The sequence below is a fragment of the Heteronotia binoei genome, chromosome 9 (assembly GCF_032191835.1).
Source record: "Heteronotia binoei isolate CCM8104 ecotype False Entrance Well chromosome 9, APGP_CSIRO_Hbin_v1, whole genome shotgun sequence".
NCBI classification, from domain to species: Eukaryota; Metazoa; Chordata; class Lepidosauria; order Squamata; family Gekkonidae; genus Heteronotia; species Heteronotia binoei.
The window spans coordinates 48,144,069-48,162,901 of NC_083231.1; the positions used below are offsets into that span (position 1 = coordinate 48,144,069).

The window sequence follows — 18,833 nt, forward strand, 5'->3', positions numbered from 1 at the left end:
ACTCAGGTCGTGAGCAGAGAGTTTGGACTGCAGTACTACAGCTTTACCACTCTGCACCACAGGGCTATGCATTAAGTTAGTAACAATTCCAAAGAAAGAAAAGTTTAGTCTCTTTGATTTGCACAATGGATGGTTTCACATGGTGACTGTTTGCAAGTGGATCCTTAACACAGTAAAAATCCAGTTGTAAAGCACATTATTTAATGTGTGTGAATGCACCCAGTGACTCACCTTCATAAACTGTTGCAAAACCTTTTCCTACCCAGTTACTGCTGCTACGGAACTCTATCCACATTCGGCTATCAGTGGATGTAAGGACATCTGGGAGTTTGTCACCACAGAACCTACCTAAAAAAAAAAGTCAGTAAATGGATTTTAGGGTTTCTCACAAGGAAGAAACCCTTCGTCTAAGGGTCGAAAAACTTTTGGCAGAGACAAACCCATATCTTTAAATGTGATCTTCCTTAAACAATTTATAGTGGGAGGTGAGGGTACCATTTAAAGAAAAAAAAAAATCCTCTGCTCTCTGTTCTCTCCAGTTTTACTATGACAGCCCAGCTGAAGGGGAGGAGTGAACAGTTGGGGGACTCAGGAATTAAAGGGAAGGGGTAAGAATTAACATTTGAACCACACTCATATGCCCCTCCTAATTTACATGTTTAAGTACATGGGTGCGACATTCTCCTGTGTGGTTTGGTCCACTCTTTCTAGCCTCTTTTATGCACATAAAGGATTAAGCCCATATAATATGAATATGTGATAAACACATGACCATTACTTTTTACATTTCTTGTCATTGGAAATCTAATGAAACAATGGTAACAAAAGTAATAATATACTTGTAAACAATATGATTTGACAAAGCAATGTCATTCACATCAACGTTAGACTAGTTCAGGCGAGTGGCACACATCAGAATCCAAATCACAAGAGCAAACATTGCTTTGTCTATCTACTTGTCCCAATTCAAGAAATGTTTCTCTCATATGTTAAATATTTTCTTTTTGAGTTTCATAGTTTGTGTTGTATAGTTTCTGTAGTTTTTCTAGGGATGTGCTTTTTAAGTCACATTCATTCCATTCCATGGATTTCAGTGGAAGTTTTTTTTTTACAGTAATTTCTTTTCCATTGTTTTGAATATTGTTTTGCAGAATTGTAGCCATCAGAGAGATAGAAGAAGCATTCCAGTTTTATAGAAAATTAAATGCAACACACATTTGTGGCTGTAAGATCTCATTTCCCCCCCATTCAATTGGATGAAATTCACAGGGCATGTACCTCTCACCCAACATATTCTTCCTGCCAAATTACATATAAATAGGAGAAAAGGTTTACAGGCAGTTATAGACAAAACATAAGGAAACAAATGGTGTTTATTCATTCACTAATATTCCCATTTGTCTTTGTTACACCCTACACCGGGGTGGCCAACGGTAGCTCTCCAAATGTTTTCTGTCTACAACTCCCATCAGCCCCAGCCATTGGCCATGCTGGCTGGGGTTGATGAGAGTTGCAGGCAAAAAACATCTGGAGAGCTACCATTGGCCACCCCTGCCCTACACAAGGCATTTTTGGTAGAAAAAGCCCAGCAGAAACTCATTTGCCTATTAGGCCACACCCTCTGACATCACCATTGTTTCACACAGGGCTTTTCATAGAAAAAGCCCAGCAGAAACTCATTCGCATATTAGGCCACATCCCAGTGGCAAGCTAGGTAGAACTGTGTTCCTGCTTAAAAAAAGCTCTGACCCTACAACATAAAATGAATAGTGGCTTTTAATTTTTTTTATTTGTTTGAAATGGATGTGCATCTCTGTTTTTTAACTTTATCTTTTAGTTTGTATCAGGTTCCACTCTATTTTCAAGTCTTATTTTCCCTAAGAAGATAACTAAAAATACTAATTGCATAAATATGCAGATAGCATCTACTATGGATTTTAAAAAAGGTAAAGGTAGTTCCCTGTGCAAGCACCAGTCGTTTCCGACTCTGGGGTGACATCGCATCATGATGTTTTTGCGGCAGTTCTACTGTGGATTAGGCAACTCCTAAATAATCTACACACAAAAGACAGAGTGAAGATGTCAGAACCCAAGAAAGTAACTGTATTGTGCATCACATGAAGACTTTGAACACCTCAACAAAATAAATTTGAATGTTTTGTACATTTTAAGCCATAAAAACTAAAGGTAGATAGATAAACAGATGGAAAGCAACAAACATGAGCATATAGATATGTTATATGTGTGCAAAACCAATATCTTCTGGGTAAATGCCCACCTTTCTATAAATCTCTCCACTCCAAAATTCTCATTAAAATTATTTTTAAAAACCCTTTTTATACCTGTCAAAAGTAAAATCTCAAAATACTACACAGATACTTCCATGTTCGCTGATTTCAGAATCAATTTCACTCCACTGTATACTGTTAAAATTGGTTGTTCTCCACAACACGGTGGTAAACGACCATGCTTTTGCTGTGCAATTTTCACTTCACTATTTCTTTGTTCACTTCACACTTGATAAAATTACTGGATACACCAGAGACCATTATATACAGTCATTATATATATATATATATATATATATATATATATATATATATATATATAGAGAGAGAGAGAGAGAGAGAGAGAGAGAGAGAGAGAGAGAGAGAGAGAGAGCGCCTGTTTTGGCAGGGAGGGCGGGATATAAATCTAATTAAATAAATAAATAATAAGTGTGTGTGTGTGTGTGTGACAAATGTCTTTTTCTCACTGCATACTCATTGGTATATATAACTTAAAGACTTTTGGGGTGATTACAAATCACTTCCCATATTATGTATTGTGAAAATGTGTATGCCTCACATACAGTAGAGACAAAAGTATCTAGTTTCCTCATGCTGATATGCTATGCTGAGAGATTGCATTCAGGCATAAAGAAGTTTCCATTCAGTGTGATTTTCAAATGCTAGCCACTCCACTAACTCTGCTTAGTAGGAGGCCACAAACCACGATTCTAAATGCAACTTGTACCACATTTAGTCAATCCTATTCAATGTAAATTTGGCAGGTTCTTTTTCCTGAATGCAAGAATCCCCATTGAATCCATGCTAATTCACTATCATTGTCCCCAGGGCATAGAATTGCCTTCCCTTTCCAGCCACAATTAGCTGTCATGGGCAGCAGGCAAATCAGGATTTTCAAGCAAACTCTGGTTATTTTCAGTCATCTAGTGCACTAACTATTTTTAGTTCTAGGGCTTTTAAAATTAATTAACTTATTCACTGCACTTGTATCCCGCCCTCCCCAAACGGGCTCAGGGCGGGATGCAAGTGCAATAAATAAATTAATTACAGTCACAATTCGATGACAGATTCACATTACAACAAAAAAAAATTATTAAAACATTAAAATAGTTTAAATACAGTTCAAATAGCGTTTTGTCTATTTTGAATTTATTTAGTGATGATATTGTGGGGTAGATAGTACACACCCCCATAGATGTTAAAAGTACCTCCATTTAGTTATTAAAAGCCTGCTTGAACAGATATGTCTTACAGACAGCTCTTTTGAGCAGGCTTCTGTTCTTTTGAGCAGAAATGCACAGGAATGCAGTTCCAGCTGCCCTGGCTAGGGCTCCAGCTCAAAAAACGGTCTCTGGCAGAGGGGAAGTAGTAGGCAGCCACGTGCTCCCAGACCATGTGCTCCGTCCTCTGCCACCTCGAGCCTCCAATGGTCTTGCAAAGAGAGTGAGAGATACAGAGCTGCTCACGAGCACCCCCTCTTGGGAGAAGATGGGCCTTTGCAAGGGCAGCCAAGATTCATTTTGTTTTTACAGTGCCTGTACTGCAGACAACACTTCTTTGGGGTTTTGTGGGGTTTTTTGGTAATACTTCCCTCCATGTTTTAGATGTATAAGGTTTTTCTGCAACCCTGGGTGTCCTCCCAAGTTTGCAGAAATATTTCTCATCTTTTTACAAGGCCATATTCTGTCTGAATATCAGTCTGAATCTATGGCCATATTCAGAATTACATATACATATACACTAAATTACATATACAGAATTACATATACACTGCATAATCCATCTTGAGTCCCAGTGAGAAAGGCAGACTATAAATAAATTAAGAGTAATTATATGTGGCACTGCATATAATTCCAATTATATGAATCCAATTGGAAGCCATTATACAGGAGCCGTATATGGCGTCCCGTATACTTCCGAATCAATATTCAGAAGCATACGGAAGTCCATAGAAAAGGCGGGAAAGGAGCTTCTGCAGCCTCAGGGGAGCTGCTTGCCTCCTTTCCCACCTTTGGAAGCCTTTTCCCGCCTCTCCCATAGCCTCCCTGGGATCAGGGAGGGAGGGAGAGGGGAAGAGGAGCCCCAGCAGCCAATCCAAAGCATGCATTTGCAAAATGCATTGCAAATGCATGCTTTGCAGGGCTGTTGTGTAGCTGATGGCTGGGCTAATCCCCAGCCATCAGCAACATTGTTGTTCTTTTGTTTATTTGGGTATCCAAGTAAACAGTGTTCTCTGGCCAATCACAGAGCAGTGGTATTTTTTTGAAACTGCTCTGTGTAGGGCCAGAGAACCTTTTTAAGGAGTCTGCCTGGCTGGACTCCATTCCATTGCTGCTGTGTTGGTGTTGGTGTGAGAGAGAGATTGTGCTGCGCTGGCCCTTGGCCTCAGCTGCTCCTGCTCTCTCTCAGCCTTTCCTGACCTGCCTGGAGAAGAGAAGACATCTAAGGTAAGACAGTCTTGGGGTTCTTGTTTTTATTTTAGTAAGGATAAGACTCAAAGTCCCTTTACTTATCCAGATTTGGGTGAGTGGGTACTGGGTAGCTTATTTGGAGTTAGGGGGTTCTGCTGGGGGTGGGGGGGGTAGCCAATTTACCTATATCTTACTTTAGTGAGAGGACTTTTAAAAGTGCATTGTCCTTTTACTTTTCCTGATTTGGGTGGCTTGGATTTCTTGGGGTTAGGGTGAAGGTTTTTTTGGGGGGAGGGGTTGGTAAAGTTCCTGTATTGTTAAAAGTCAAGTTTTTTACTGTTTTAAAAGGATTCTGTGTTTGATTTGTTGCTGCTGTGTTGTGCTGCTGTTGTTCCTTTTCTCTTCTGGTTCTTGGGGGGAAGGGGCTGTTTGGCCTAATTTTCAGTGTTAATAAGGTCAGTTTTTTGGCCTTTTCTCAGTGATTTGGATCTGTCGTTGTTGGTTTTGCATTGTGTCCTGTTGTCCCTTTTCCTGTTTTTTTTTTTTTGGGGGGGGGGGGAGTTGTTGACTGATTTGGCCTGAGGTTTTTTATTATTGAAAAGGTCACTTTTTTAACAGTTGAGTTTCTTGGCCTTTTCTCAGTGATCTGTTTGGATCTGTTGTTGTTGGTTTTGCATCCTGTCCTGTTGTCCCTTTTTCTGGTTCTGGTTTGGGGGGGTGTTGTTGTTGACTGATTTGGCCTGAGGTTTTTTATTGTTAAAAAGGTCACTTTTTAAACAGTTGAGTTTCTTGGCCTTTTCTCAGTGATCTGTTTGGATCTGTTGTTGTTGGGTTTGCATCCTGTCCTGTTGTCGCTTTTCCTGGTTCTGTTTTTTTTGGGGGGGGGGGTTAAAAGTTAAGTTTCTTTCTCTCACGTTTTGCTTTTTTTAAATTACCTCTGGTTGGTGTGAAGGCTGTTTGGGGTGGGTCACTTTCATGTTTTTATAGAGTTATTTTTGGAGTCTGAGGGTGCTTTTGGTTTGGCTAGGGCAACTAAATAGGCTGCCCCACTAATAAGGGTGTTTTTAGGGATTGTGTTTTTTGAAATTAAAAAAAAAATTAATCCAGTTTAGGGCTTTATCTTTTTTCCAAATTCAACTAGGCCAGATAGGGGCAATTTAAAAAGATTTTAGGTTTTTCATAAAAGGCAGCATGACTACTAGGCCATATCAGCCTCCCTTTTTAAAGAGACTAGGGTTACAGCGCATCTTGCTTTCAGCCACTGAAAGCTGGTGCATCCTTAGATTTCCATAGGGTAAACCTCAGCTGCTCTCTAGTTGTAGGGGATTCCTGATTTCTAATTTGCAAGGAAATCCGGTTTGTCCCAGGATCTAGTTAGGAGAAGTTTAACTAGGAGGATATAACAAGGATTGCTTTCATCTCAACGTAGCCTTTTAAAAACTGTAGCCAGGTACCTCACAGAAGGTGGCTCCAGACACCCAAGCTGCTGGTCAGCTTGGGCGTCCGTACACCTCCAAAGTCTGGAAGCATTTCTGACTTACGAAGGATCCATGCTATGCGCAGTGCCAGCTGTGCAGGGCCCAGGGCAGTCGTGGGCGGGACCCTGCCCACCTGACTCCGGGGGGGGGGATGTGGAACCACCTGCAGAAGCCAGGGCACCGCCTGATCAGTGATGTCAGCACACGCTGGAACTTCACCTGTGCCATACTGGAGTGCATGATGGAGCAGAGAGCAGCCCTGAATGCCTTTGCCTCTGAGACGAGGGTCTTTTGGGATGAGAACTGTCTCACCCAAGAGGATTGGGTGGTCATTTCTCAGACTGTGGAGGTTCTTGGGCCCTTCAAGACCCACACAGAAATGCTCTCGTCTGACACGGCGAGCATCGCACTGGTCGTCCCCATGGTCCACATGGCCCGTGAGGACCTGGCGTTTCTAGTGCCAGCTCAAGATCGTGCAGATGTTCTTACAGCGGTGTGCACCCTGGTTGTTAGGCTGCAGGAAGGGCTTGAGGTCCACTTTCAGACTTTCACCCAGGATAAGGTCTACATGATGGCGACCATGTTAGACCTGTGCCTTAAGGGCATGATCGCTGAGCAGGCCAACGAGCTCAATTGCTGGCAAGACGAGCTTTCCCAGAAGGTCGAGCGCTGCAGAATCAGGCCGGGCCCAGTGCCGGTAGCTGAGGAGGAGGGGGTTGGAAGCAGCTCATCTGCCACTTTCACTGCTTTTCCACTGATGTCTAGGGAGTGCTTCCCACCAGACTCACGCCAAGAAGAGTACCAAGATAACACTCATCGGGCGGCTCATTGCCCCTCTGGGAGCGGTAGGCCCCTGAGAGCAGAGATGGGTGCTGCGATTGTGAGGGACTATCTTTCGGAGCCCAACGAGTCGCAGGAAATGTCTCCTTTGGACTACTGGGTCATGAAGGAGGGGGTCCGGCCGGCTATCTCCTCTGTAGCCAAGGCGTTCCTCTCATGCCCACCGACGAGCGTGCAGAGCAAGCACATCTTTTCGCATATGGGCGACATTGTCTGCCCACATCACAATCGCCTGCAACCCTGGACAGTTGAGCAGTTGGTCTTCCTGAAGGTCAACTTGCCTCTGTTCAGCTCCCCAAACGTAGACTTTGAGAGTGAATGAAGTGAGCACCTACTTGTGCCTGCATCCTCTCTTGGCCCGTGTTTGGAAGGTGGTTGTAAAACACTCTCCCAGTCAATATAGACTACAGTCCAAAGACAGTCCAAAAACTCACTCACAGATTGATTGGCAGTGCACCCCCCTACCCCTCATCCATCCCCAAACCAAAAGTGAATGCTGGTTTAAAATCTGCAAAGCAATCCAAATTTCCCCAGTCCCCATCCACACATGCCTAATGATACTGAAAGAGCCATTGCAGTCCCCAACTGTAACCGACAGCACCCACAGGCCCAGCCAGGATAACCCAGTTGTTTTTTTTAAGGGGCAGGAGGCAGAAAGTGGGAGGTGCCAGTGATGATGACAGGCAGCCAGCAGCCAGACCAATGCTGAGGTCCCTCTAATGGGACAGTGATAGCTGGTATGTTGCTGCTGAGCTGAGAGAGAAGGAATGGTTCCCTTCCTCTCACACAATCTGAGGCCCTCCCTGTGATCTTCCTCATTTGGGTGCAACTTTGGCTCACCTCCTTGTGGTGCACCCTGGGTAATGCAAAAGAGCCTGGACCAGCCAACCATTCATCACTCAAGGTAAGTCGAAATGCTTCATGCTTTGTGTCAGATACAGAATGATGTGGAGCCAGGTGCGGTCCACCGCTTCTCTTGTTTGAGAGTTGTGTTGTTTGGGGCAGGGCTGGAGAGCTGGCATCTATATGGTGAGAGACCCAGAACAAGCATGCTTGTTGTGCTTGGCCAGCTCTCCCCGTGTTGTTTGGGACAGGGCTGGAGAGCTGGCATCTGTAGATTGCGTTTTCTGTGGCGGGGAAGCTGACATCTGGGTGAGAGACCCAGAACCAGCATGCTTGTTGTGCTTGGCCAGCTCTCCCTGTGTTGTTTGGGGCAGGGCTGGAGAGCTGGCATCTGGGTTTGCTGCAGTCAGGTCTGCAGAGCAGACCTTAAGCAGATTGTGTCTTGTGTGGCAGTGACGTTGGCAACTGCATTTATATTGGTTCCAGGCCAGCAGGGTTCGTAGAGTAGATAGATGGATGTAGTGCATTTGGATCCTATAGAGATTCTCTGGTGTGAAGTTAGGTTTGGCTTAGGGTGCCCCAGGAATTGGACCCCCTGGTCCAATATTTTTTTGGACTTGTGGATTTTGTGTGGGACAGTGCCCTGGAGCTGTACAGCGGATTGGGGGACTCTCCTCAAAACCTCCTGCTCCCCAGAGCCACTTTTCCCACGACAATTACAGTGGGGGAAGTGGCTCTAATTGGTTATTTCTCACTATTGAGAAGTGTTCCTTTTGGGGTGCCCACAGATGGGTGTAGTCTTTTTGGGCCAAAGAGGTTGCATGCGGGGGCATCCCCTGAAGCTGCCCTGCAGTCTTGGGGCCTCTCCCTCAAACCCCCCTCTGGCCAGAGCCACTTTTCCCACAGCAATTATAGTGGAGTAAGTGGCTAATTGTGCTTTCCCCAACATTGGTGGCAATGGGCCTTTGGGGAACCCAAAGACAGGGACCCCGTGGCCCAATCTTTTTGGGACTTAGGGGTTTTGTAGGGGAGAGTCCCCTGTAGGTTTCCTGCAGTTTTGAGGGCTCTCCCTCAAACCCCCTGCCCCCCCAGTAGCCTCTAATTATGCCCTATGTTGCCATTGATTTCAATGACCCGTAGGGTATAATGGTAGGATAGGGGCACCCTCTAAGGTGCCCCTAGAATGGGACCCCCTGGCCCAATCTTTTTGGAACTTGGGGGGTTTGTAGGGGAGAGTCTCCTGCAGGTCCCCTGCAAATTTTGGGGTTTTCCCTCAAACCCCCTCCCCTCCAGGTAGCTTCCAATATACCCTATTTTGCCATTGATTTCAATGGCCATAGAGTATAATGGGGCCATATATTCGGAAACAGACCTACATACGGCTATTCCGAGTACCGGTATTCGGAAATATATGGTATTCTGAATATTTTGGCCCCATATATTTCCGAATGCAATCAATTTCGATTTTTTTGTTTTTGCACACCCCTAGAATGAAGCACAAAGGGAAACTGGTGGAAGTATCATCTACATTCAACCTTAGCGTATGTCTGATTAAAAAAAACCCAGATCATTTGGCTCTGCTATTACTTCTCGTTTTCATACCAATACCACAATCTCATAATTAAAATATGGTTCATACCAAGCAGGGATGATTTTCTCCAGTAGCCATCTCTTACTTCAATGTAGTCATACCAGCAGAGGCTGCTCTTATAGAGGTCCATTGTAGTGAAGTTTAAGACAATCTGGAGTACAAAGGGGATAAGCATGTCATACAATTAATTTCATTTATACTCTAAGCAGGAAAAAAAGTTAGTTTCACCAGCATGATGACTAAAAAGTAGGCAGTGCTAGAATTCTTATCTGCTTCGCTCTGTGCTTTTTATGGAAGGGAACACAGATAACACAAAGCTATATATGTAGAAAGTAAATAGCTAATCTGCCTAGAGCCTAGGTTCTCAAGCCGTGAAAAAAGCTGATCCTGATGATGTGAGAAAAGCCCTCTCTTTCCTGGGTGGACTGGATACCTCTTGGCAAAAGCCCTCTCTATTAATTTAAATTTAATTTACTTCCCGCTGCCCCATCAGCCCACTTGATTTTGTAAAGAAGAAGCTGAGGCAGAACTGCGGTTTGCTTTAAGATCAGTTTTTTACTGGGGGGAGCTGGAAGAGTCAGGTACGCCCTCTTCTACTTCTAGTATAGGATTAATGACCAAAGCTATATATCTGACTGCATGCCCACATGCATGAGAATGTGTAATTTTGTAGGAGAGTGTGTGCATTGAAAAGTTGTGCAGGTGCCAGCTACTCCACATATGCTATGTGGACAAGTGGCATGTGAGTCTCAGGATCAGCAGCACCTTTGCTGCCTGACTGCAGGACTTGGCAAATGTTACAAGCAGTGAAAGAAATCTTTGTGGGTGGCTGAAATGAAAGAGAAAGAGGAGATGCTGGAATTGTCATATAAATATTAGTCATAATTTTATCAATTTCTTCCTCCAAAGATCGAACCCCCCACATTGGAGAGGGATTTGTCAAAGAACTGTTTGATGAACATTTGCATTTGTTAACACACATAGTAATGCTTTTGCTTCAACTTCATAGCACTTTAAAAAAAGATTTTAAAAGTAGTAAGACGAAGCAGGAAAAATATTATTTTTGACCCCAAACAAATAGGACAGGCCTTCAGTGGATGAAACTTTACACAAAGTGCCTAATTACTATACCAGAGAGAGACCACTATGTTCAACTAATGAGGCATTTGCCATAAAGGAAAGCTGAAGATCATGTACAGACATATAAGCTGAGTATCCCAGCTTAAAGTCAGTTTAACAAAGGTCCATTCTGCATACACAGTTTACTTCTGAATTTCACTGAACACGAGTCAGTTGGGGTTTACTTTGAATGCTGTGCCTGCATTCTGTATCTTTCTCTCTCTCTCCAATTTCTATTGTGAATTGTGGTATATATATTCTGCATACCAAAAAGAAAAACTAGGTAGTTTTCTGGGTTGATTTTCCTTGATTGGTTAGTTTCCCATTGGGCACGCCTTTAAAAAGGAGATTTTTTTCAGCTGAATTTACTGTGGGGTTGCCATAAGTGCCCCATTCCCATCAGTAGTCAAGGAGTTTGCTGGAGAAAAAAACCCGGCAGGCACTGCTTTAAAAATGTACTGAGAGTCAATTTATTTATTTTATTTATCTTATCAAATTTATATCACCCTCCCCTAACGGGCTCCAACCACTTGGCTGGAGAGGAGGCGGTTCATGAGGGTGGAAGTGGAAATGTCAGTGTCTGAGTCCCCCCATTGTTATTTAGAAATGAGATGGCAAAAGGGGAAGACAAGATGTTGAGATGGACCAGACTTTAAAAACAAAACAAAACAGGCTGCCGCCACCACAAAATAGGTTCTGTAGCAATATTCTCACATTTGAAATGTTTGTGGTCAGAGTCAATTTAAAAGGAAACCTTTTTTTTAATTTCAATTTTATTGTTAAAAAAAATGTTACAAACAAGAACTTAAATAATGCTTATACAAAAGTTATATCAAAGTTTGGTTTTACAAAAAAGAAGCATAGATCAATATCAATTACAGAACAATAAAAAAAGGAAACCTTTTTTACAAATACAAAATTCCCTGAAAGAGGAATTGAACTCCAAAACCTTGCATGCAATAGCCCAGCATCTTAATCAACCAAGCTAACTTGATGTTCCTACAAATGAGTCAGAAAAGGTAATTACTTTCCTAATCTCCTATTTCAGAAGACATGCATAGTGTGAAACTTACCAATAAGAATGGACCAATTAGCCTGCCAGGGGAGGGGAGGGGAAAAGTCAGAGAAGATGTTTCTGCTTTTAAAGGCTTGAAAGTAAATTAAGATGAGGAGGGGAAATACTCCTATGAAAAACCACTCTTGGAAACTGCAAAGATACAGTGGAGTGACAGCAGGATGGGAAAAGGATTCTCCCTAAATTTGATCATGTCATAAAGAAATAAAGACCACTATCTCCATCCTTGTGAGCCTAATGAAAAGGTTGAGGTAAATTACAGCTATAGATTCTTATTATTATTATGTCAGTCTATTAAAGGTGAAGAAAAAGAAAATAGTCTTTGTATTTCACCTTAGCCATGAACTGGCTTCAAGTCCTTGTCTGCAAGATGGGAACAGCAATGCCTCTTTTTAATGTGACTTATGACTGTTGGGTATTATTACATAGGAGGTAAAACACTCTGAATACCCAAGAAGCAACTTAAAAATACTAAGCATCATCATCTGATGCTTCATTAGAAAAAATGCATTTGTTTTGCTCTTCATGGATGAGGATGAAGCCAATGGTAATGAGAAAGGACCTTGGGAGGCTCTGGATTTGACCTCTGAGTAGGCTTGTAGGTAGGCTGTTGGATTTATGAGAGAATATCCAGTGGAGGGCACTATGATCCCAAAGATACCTTCTGTTGTTCCTTATCTACTCCATATGCAGAGGACAAAAGTGAATGAATGAAGAGTTCTAATAAGGATCTTAACGTTCACAAGAAGCTCATGATGAAGGCTAGGCCAAAGTGACTTATGATTTCCTGCAGAGTCCTTAAGTCTGGAGGGCATATTATAATGATATTCTATGTTCCAAGTCCAGCTGCACAATTTTATAGCATTACAGACTGTACCACTACAACATGCCTTAGCTGAGCATCACTGACAAAGCCTATGTGCAGACTTTCTATTTCTATGAGCACCTTGCATTTGTGTAAAAAAGAAGAGAGAAGACATTTCAGTTTCTTAAGGATGATTTAATGTCTAAATAGAAAGGAAAAAGGAAAGGAAAAAAATACTCTATGGTATGGTGCAATACCCCCGCTTTTTTTCAGAATATCAGGGCCAAACCAGATGTGTGCACTTTTTTAACTAAACAAAAATCTGTACTTTTAAAAAACTCAAGTTCTATTTGAAGTGTTCACTTTGGATCATAATAACAATGTATGGGGAAGGGAGGGGTTTAAATGTTAGTTTAATGTTACAACAACAGTGAAAACAGATGTTCTCCAGGGCTACCAGGCCTGGAAAACTGTAGAGCAAAGGCTTAAGGTCTACCCTCCAATGCACTGCCGTACCTATTTGAATGGGCCCTTCCACACCTTAAAACTGAGTTTAAAACAGCACTCAGAATTTCAAAGAATGAACTTCTAGCATGTATCTGGTTTGGCCCATAGGAGGTTTTCCAAAACAAAGACTTAGATGCTAAAACTGTCCTAAGAAGGTTAGTTTGAGGTGCTGAAAGAGAATGCAGGAACCTCCTTCATCTGATAACTAAATTCTGGAAACAATAAGAATTTTTTTTAAAACTCCACATGCTCTGGAGAAGGAAAAAATAATATCCACACGATGCTACTCCATTCAATATCCAACAAAGAGTGAAGCAAGAGTGTTGAGACTGCTAACAAACTACAGAAGGGGCCAGTGGGTCTTGATACAACAATGCAAGCAGATACCTTGCATGGGGTATAGATCAAGTGAAGGTTTATTTAAAGTACCATAACTGCATCTGCTGCCTGTTTTTCCTACCTTCAACAACACCTACCCTTCCTCCTAATGTTCCAGAATAGGCACATGCTGGTCATTTTTGGAGCTGACCAAGGGTGGTTTTTTTGTTTGTTTGTTTTTACCTCTCTAGCCCAACTGGCATCAACCAGTTTTTGGCTTTTTTTTTTTTTTTTGCCTGAATCAGTCTGAAGACCATAGTGGCAGACTTTTCCTGGCCTTAGTGGATCAGTTACCTTAGGTATCAACTTCATCTGGTGGCAGAATCAGTGCAGGTAAAGTAGGTTAAGTTCTTAATATAAGGCTTAGGTAAGCAGACTGAGGCATCAGTCCAAAGGCAGAATGGCAGGTTCTCAGACCAGTACCTGAGGTCTATGATGCTTTCATTGAACTGATTCAAGAACTCTTTGGAGGGTACCCATTAGCCATGATTCAGAGACCTAGGGAGGAAGGAAATGGAACACCTCCTTTGAGCGTCAATAAATGCTTGGCAAGGAACAGCATGGGTACTATACAATGATTTCTCACTGATCAGAGCTAGGGTGGGCCTCACTCAGAATAAAGGTATGTATAGCCAGAGGAGGCCTGACTCTTTGGCATTCCATCAGTTGCCTGAACCATGATGAACTATGGAGTGAGTTTTCCCCTTGCAGATTCTTATCTTGCTACAAAATAAAGTTATCTCTTGTTTATCACAGCTGGAGAAGAAGTAATTTTCTTTGCCCCGTTCTCAGTGACCGTGTAGATAGGGATGGGCACAAACCATATTTTTGTGACTTTGTTTGTCATTCATGACTGAATCATGAACTGAACCACAAACTGATATGCTAGTTTGTAATCAGTTGGTAATCAGTACTTGAGCCATTTAAATCTTTCTGCTTTCTGCTGCTTTTTGTGAAGAGTAGAAAGGGCTTTAAATGGCTCTGAGACATTAAACCAAACAGCTGGGAGTAGAAAGCAGCAGTTTAAATGGCTCTGAGCCATTTAAACCCCCTGCTTTCTACTCTTCACAACCCCCCGTGAATTTCATCAAAATTAGTGGATCTCTCTTTGGAACAAATGGATTTGTTCCTTTGGTAAGTGCACATATACTCTGAAATAGAAAAGTGGAGTGACACTGCATCCCCCGCTATCTTTAAATGACACCTCTGCAGAGGAAGAAACTGTTCATTTGTTGACTGAATTCTTTCTGCAGAAATGAAAATCTGGAATTTTCATGCCGTTAGTCATCATTAACAGAACAGATTGTATTCATTAATAACATATATTTTTAGACAATGACACTAGAACTGCTTAAATAGCATTTGGCTCCAGAGCATTTCACTTTACCTCAGAATTAATATACTATATACAGTGTATATTTACTATGTATTGCCAATGTATGTATTGGCAATACATTAGTAATATATAGATATGACTACAACTGAATTTCTATGCCTGCTCAGTGAGAAATAAGTCCTCTTCAGCACAGTGGGACTTACTTCCAAGCAAACATGCGTAGGATCACCCCACACAGTAGCAAAGAATGAGTTCACACTGGTGTCTAGAGTAAAAACAATTTCCTGCATCCCACACAGCCATCTGCACTAAGGGCAATTTTGAAAACCCTATTGGATGAGAGTAATAGATAGTGCATTTTTATAATAATGATAAATGTTGAGCCAGTACTTGGTGGGTATGTTGTTTTTCTTCTCTGTTTTCATCTGAGCCTTAAGTAGCATTTTATTTCAAGCGGGAGAGGAAAAAAACTACTTGAAATGCCTATTACAAGTGCAAGTTTTTTCACCTATGAATATTACACTGGTCTGCAATGCACAACTGCAAAACTTACACTGTCTACTACAAATGTGTTCCATTTTCCTTTCCCTATTTTGTCCCACTACTGTAGTCACACATAGCATCGAAGTCTCAAAGATTCATTAAAACATATGCGTGAAAGTAATTTTGCAGCCAGATCCCATGCACATTTCCTCAATATCAAACCTTACTGAATTAAATGGGACTTACTTCCAAGTCCTATCCCAGGGACTATCATTGTAGCCTGGGAGCTGTCATTCCAGACACTGGAGACTTGAGAGTACAGTCCTAACTGGTTTGCTCAGAAGTAAGTCCCATTTTATTTAATGAGGCATAATCCTAGGAAAAAGGAATGCAGCTCATTCTACTTTTAGGCACTGTGTTTGACCCATTCCCTTGCTTTATGTGATCCATTCATTGTTTTATTTGCACTTTTGCAATGGAGAGAGCAGACCAATTGTCTTTAGCTGCAAGTGGTGCTGGCCAGCAGCAAGTCAGCTTACCAAATTGGCTGTCTTCAGTTATGGTAAATTCACCTGGTGAATTCATTTGTGGCAACATTTGCAGCATCCCTAATTGGATCACCTAAGATTTTAAAAGGGACATTATTTTTTTAAAAAGAAAATCCAAGATCCTAGGATTGTTTCAAGCAGGGGTAGCCAAACTGTGGCTTGGGAGCCACATGTGTCTCTTTCACACATATTGTATGGTTTCAGAGGTCAAAGAGGTAATACAGGTCAAAGAGATAATACAGGCTTATTCTCAAGTAAGTGTGCTCAGCATTGGGACCTCAATCAGCCTCTGAGTGTTGATCCATAGGCAGGTGACTATTTTTGTCATGTGTGAAGTGGGGAAGGAGGAGGAAATAGGCAAGCTTGTAAGCTCTGCTCCTCCACCACAGAAGTCTCCTGGAAACCTAGAGTGGGGAAAGACAGTGCAAGAACTGAGGGAGCCACTGGAAGAAGAGACAGAATTAAAGAGGGCAGCACAGGGTTTCCCCTTAATTTCATAGCTCATGTAGGAGCCATATTTACTAACCTGTGTCAAAGCAGAGAGAGATGCATAACGATGCAAACGGTGGGCAGTGATTTATATGGTACATAAATTTCCTTTTCCAATTGGTGCAAAAAAATAATTCCCTAGCCTTTCCCTGTTATTCTCACTTTATAACATGATGATGCTAGAATGTATTGTAAAGTGCATGCATATGTATTTTATCTTTCTGTGCAAATAAAGTATTACGAGTTTTAATAAAGATGTGTGTGTAATATTTGTTCATGTCTTGGGACTCTCAAACATCTGATGTTTATTCTATGCAGCTCTTATAGTAAGCAAGTTTCAAGGGTCTGCAAGTGAACTAAATTCCTCAGCTCATGTTGCATACTCAAAAGATCAAAACACCTTCATAAAAAGTATTATTGAAGCCAACCAGCACATAAAGAAAAACATTGCAGCAATCAGAAATGCTATATCTGTTCTTGTCTTTTTTTAAGGTATCCAGATCCAGAACACTTTTCTTAAATCCAAGTGTCCTTTCTCCCGTGATTCCTTCCCATCACTATCTATAAATGAATTTAGAAAAGCCAGACCAATCTTAGTAAATCAACCTTCATCAGATCTTTTGTTTTAGTGACTTTTGTTCACCAATAAGCGACGATCAAATTCTTTCAGTGCTGGTTGCATTCATGTAATGAAAAGCAAATGTAGGGCTGACTTTCAAGTTACCAAAACCTCAGGTGGCATCGGTGTCTGCTGCTGAGACTTTTTATTGGAGAAGAAGAAGAAGATTATTATATTGGATTTATATCCCACCCTTCATTCTGAATCTCAGTCTCAGAGTGGCTTACAATTTCCTTTACCTTCCTCCCCCACAACAGACACCCTGTGAGGTATGTGGGGTTGAGAGAGCTCTCCCAGAAGCTGCACTTTCAAGGACAGCTCTGTGAGAGATATGGCTGACCTAAGGTCATTCCAGCAGCTGCAAGTGCAGGAGTGGGGAATCAAACCAGATAAGAGTCTGTGCACTTAACCACTACACCAAACTACACCAAACTCTCCACTGGAAACTACTTCCCAGACACTTGGTGATTGGGACTAAAATGTGTGGTGAGAGGGGGTTTAAGTCATCCTCCCTGCACTGTTTCCCCAACCTATTTGTCCAGTTGGAAAATCCTAGGTGTACACAAATAGCCATTAACACCACAAATGACACCTCCATGTCTTAAACTCCTTCCTCCTATGCACCATGCTCTGAATATAAATGAGGCCCTAGGCACCTAGAAAATAGTGCAATCGTAACCTTTCGATGTTAGGATCCAGCTGGACCATGCTGTGCCAAGGCTTCTTACAGCTGTAACCAATAAAGTTGTGGCCATGATTGTGTTACTGGGGGGTTGCTACAGGAGGGACCCTTCACCTTTGTGGCCTTCTTCCCCTAAGTGCTGGGACAGCAATTTTTTTTGAATCCTTACAAACAGAAATGGCTCGCAGTCCTGTTCATAGTTATGCTGTTTAAATTCTAATGAATGAAATGGGATTTACGCACTCCAACTGCCGCAATTCAATGGTGAGTTATGCTGGTTGAAACCAAAGGACACTAGTAGGCTTAAGAATGCCTAATGCTTTGTGTGACGGTTGCTTAAGGGTTTTCTCTAAAAATTGATACACTTGGAAAATATTGGTTTAATCCTCTCATAAACTTAAAAGCTGCAGAAATTCTGTGTCATGGCTATTTTTATTTTAGGCAGGAAATATGTCATGATAATATATTTAACCACAGGCAGGCTTTAGTTTTTGAGTGCAAATTGGTTGTTTCAAAATACCATCTCCAGTGTTCTTGCATCCGCTGTACTAATATTGTTTTTTCTTAAATGGAAGCACAGTTAAATATTAGTTTAAGTTAGCTGAACTGAAGAAAAAATGTTACAAAAACTGTGTTTGTTCTTTTACATTAATTTCAAACAGCCTTTCTGAGAATGTAGAAGAAAGATAATTTCAAAGCCACTATTTCTTTCCATTGGAATGGGCAAGCTACTGTTTGTTTTATCGGAGTAGTATCTTCCTTTCCTCCAAAGAAATCAGAGGTCCTGTTCACACATTGTGTTGAGTCCGTGTTAAACTGATCCGGTTTTGTTCCGAATATCTTTGTTCCAGATATTATCAATCAGACTGCCATACTGCAATTCGAATCACTCCACGGTGAAAACGTCTTCTGCCATCCACACGACGGCACCATGTAGTTCTTTTTTCGCCACTTTAATGTACATTATGCGCACATGCACATAGGCTAAAACATTATGTGGTTATGCAGTTATGTGCATATCACTAAGTAGTAAAAAAAATGCCAACCGTAAACCGGATGTCTGAGGCTCCTTTTGCTCCAGGACAGCCTTCAGACATGCGGAAGTTGGTCGAGAACTATCCAGACAGGGAAACTATGAGAACTGGAGAACTCAAAAGAACACTGCAAAGGAGCAGGTAACAAAATACTCCAGTTCCGAGAAGGATTTGGGGGGGGGGGGGGGGGCTACTACGAGTTAATACTGGGAGGCAGATGTTGCTGTCTGATCAGCCACTTTTAATCTGGTGTGAAACAGCAGCGACAACTGATTATACTGTGCGTCTGAACAGCCCCAGACTGACA

The 18,833-nt window shown here is 41.9% G+C and overlaps 1 protein-coding gene across 1 annotated transcript in view; it reads right to left on the reverse strand.

The window, feature by feature from the left end:
• The window catches only part of TLL1 (tolloid like 1), a 191,454-nt gene that overhangs the window by 26,275 nt on the left and 146,346 nt on the right, over positions 1 to 18,833 (reverse strand). Inside the window, exons 10-11 of the mRNA XM_060246563.1 lie at positions 9,500 to 9,602; positions 232 to 348 (exon numbers count right to left, since the gene is read on the reverse strand). Of these exons, the coding sequence (XP_060102546.1) occupies positions 232 to 348; positions 9,500 to 9,602 (220 nt within the window). The remainder of the gene's footprint in view (positions 1 to 231; positions 349 to 9,499; positions 9,603 to 18,833) is intronic.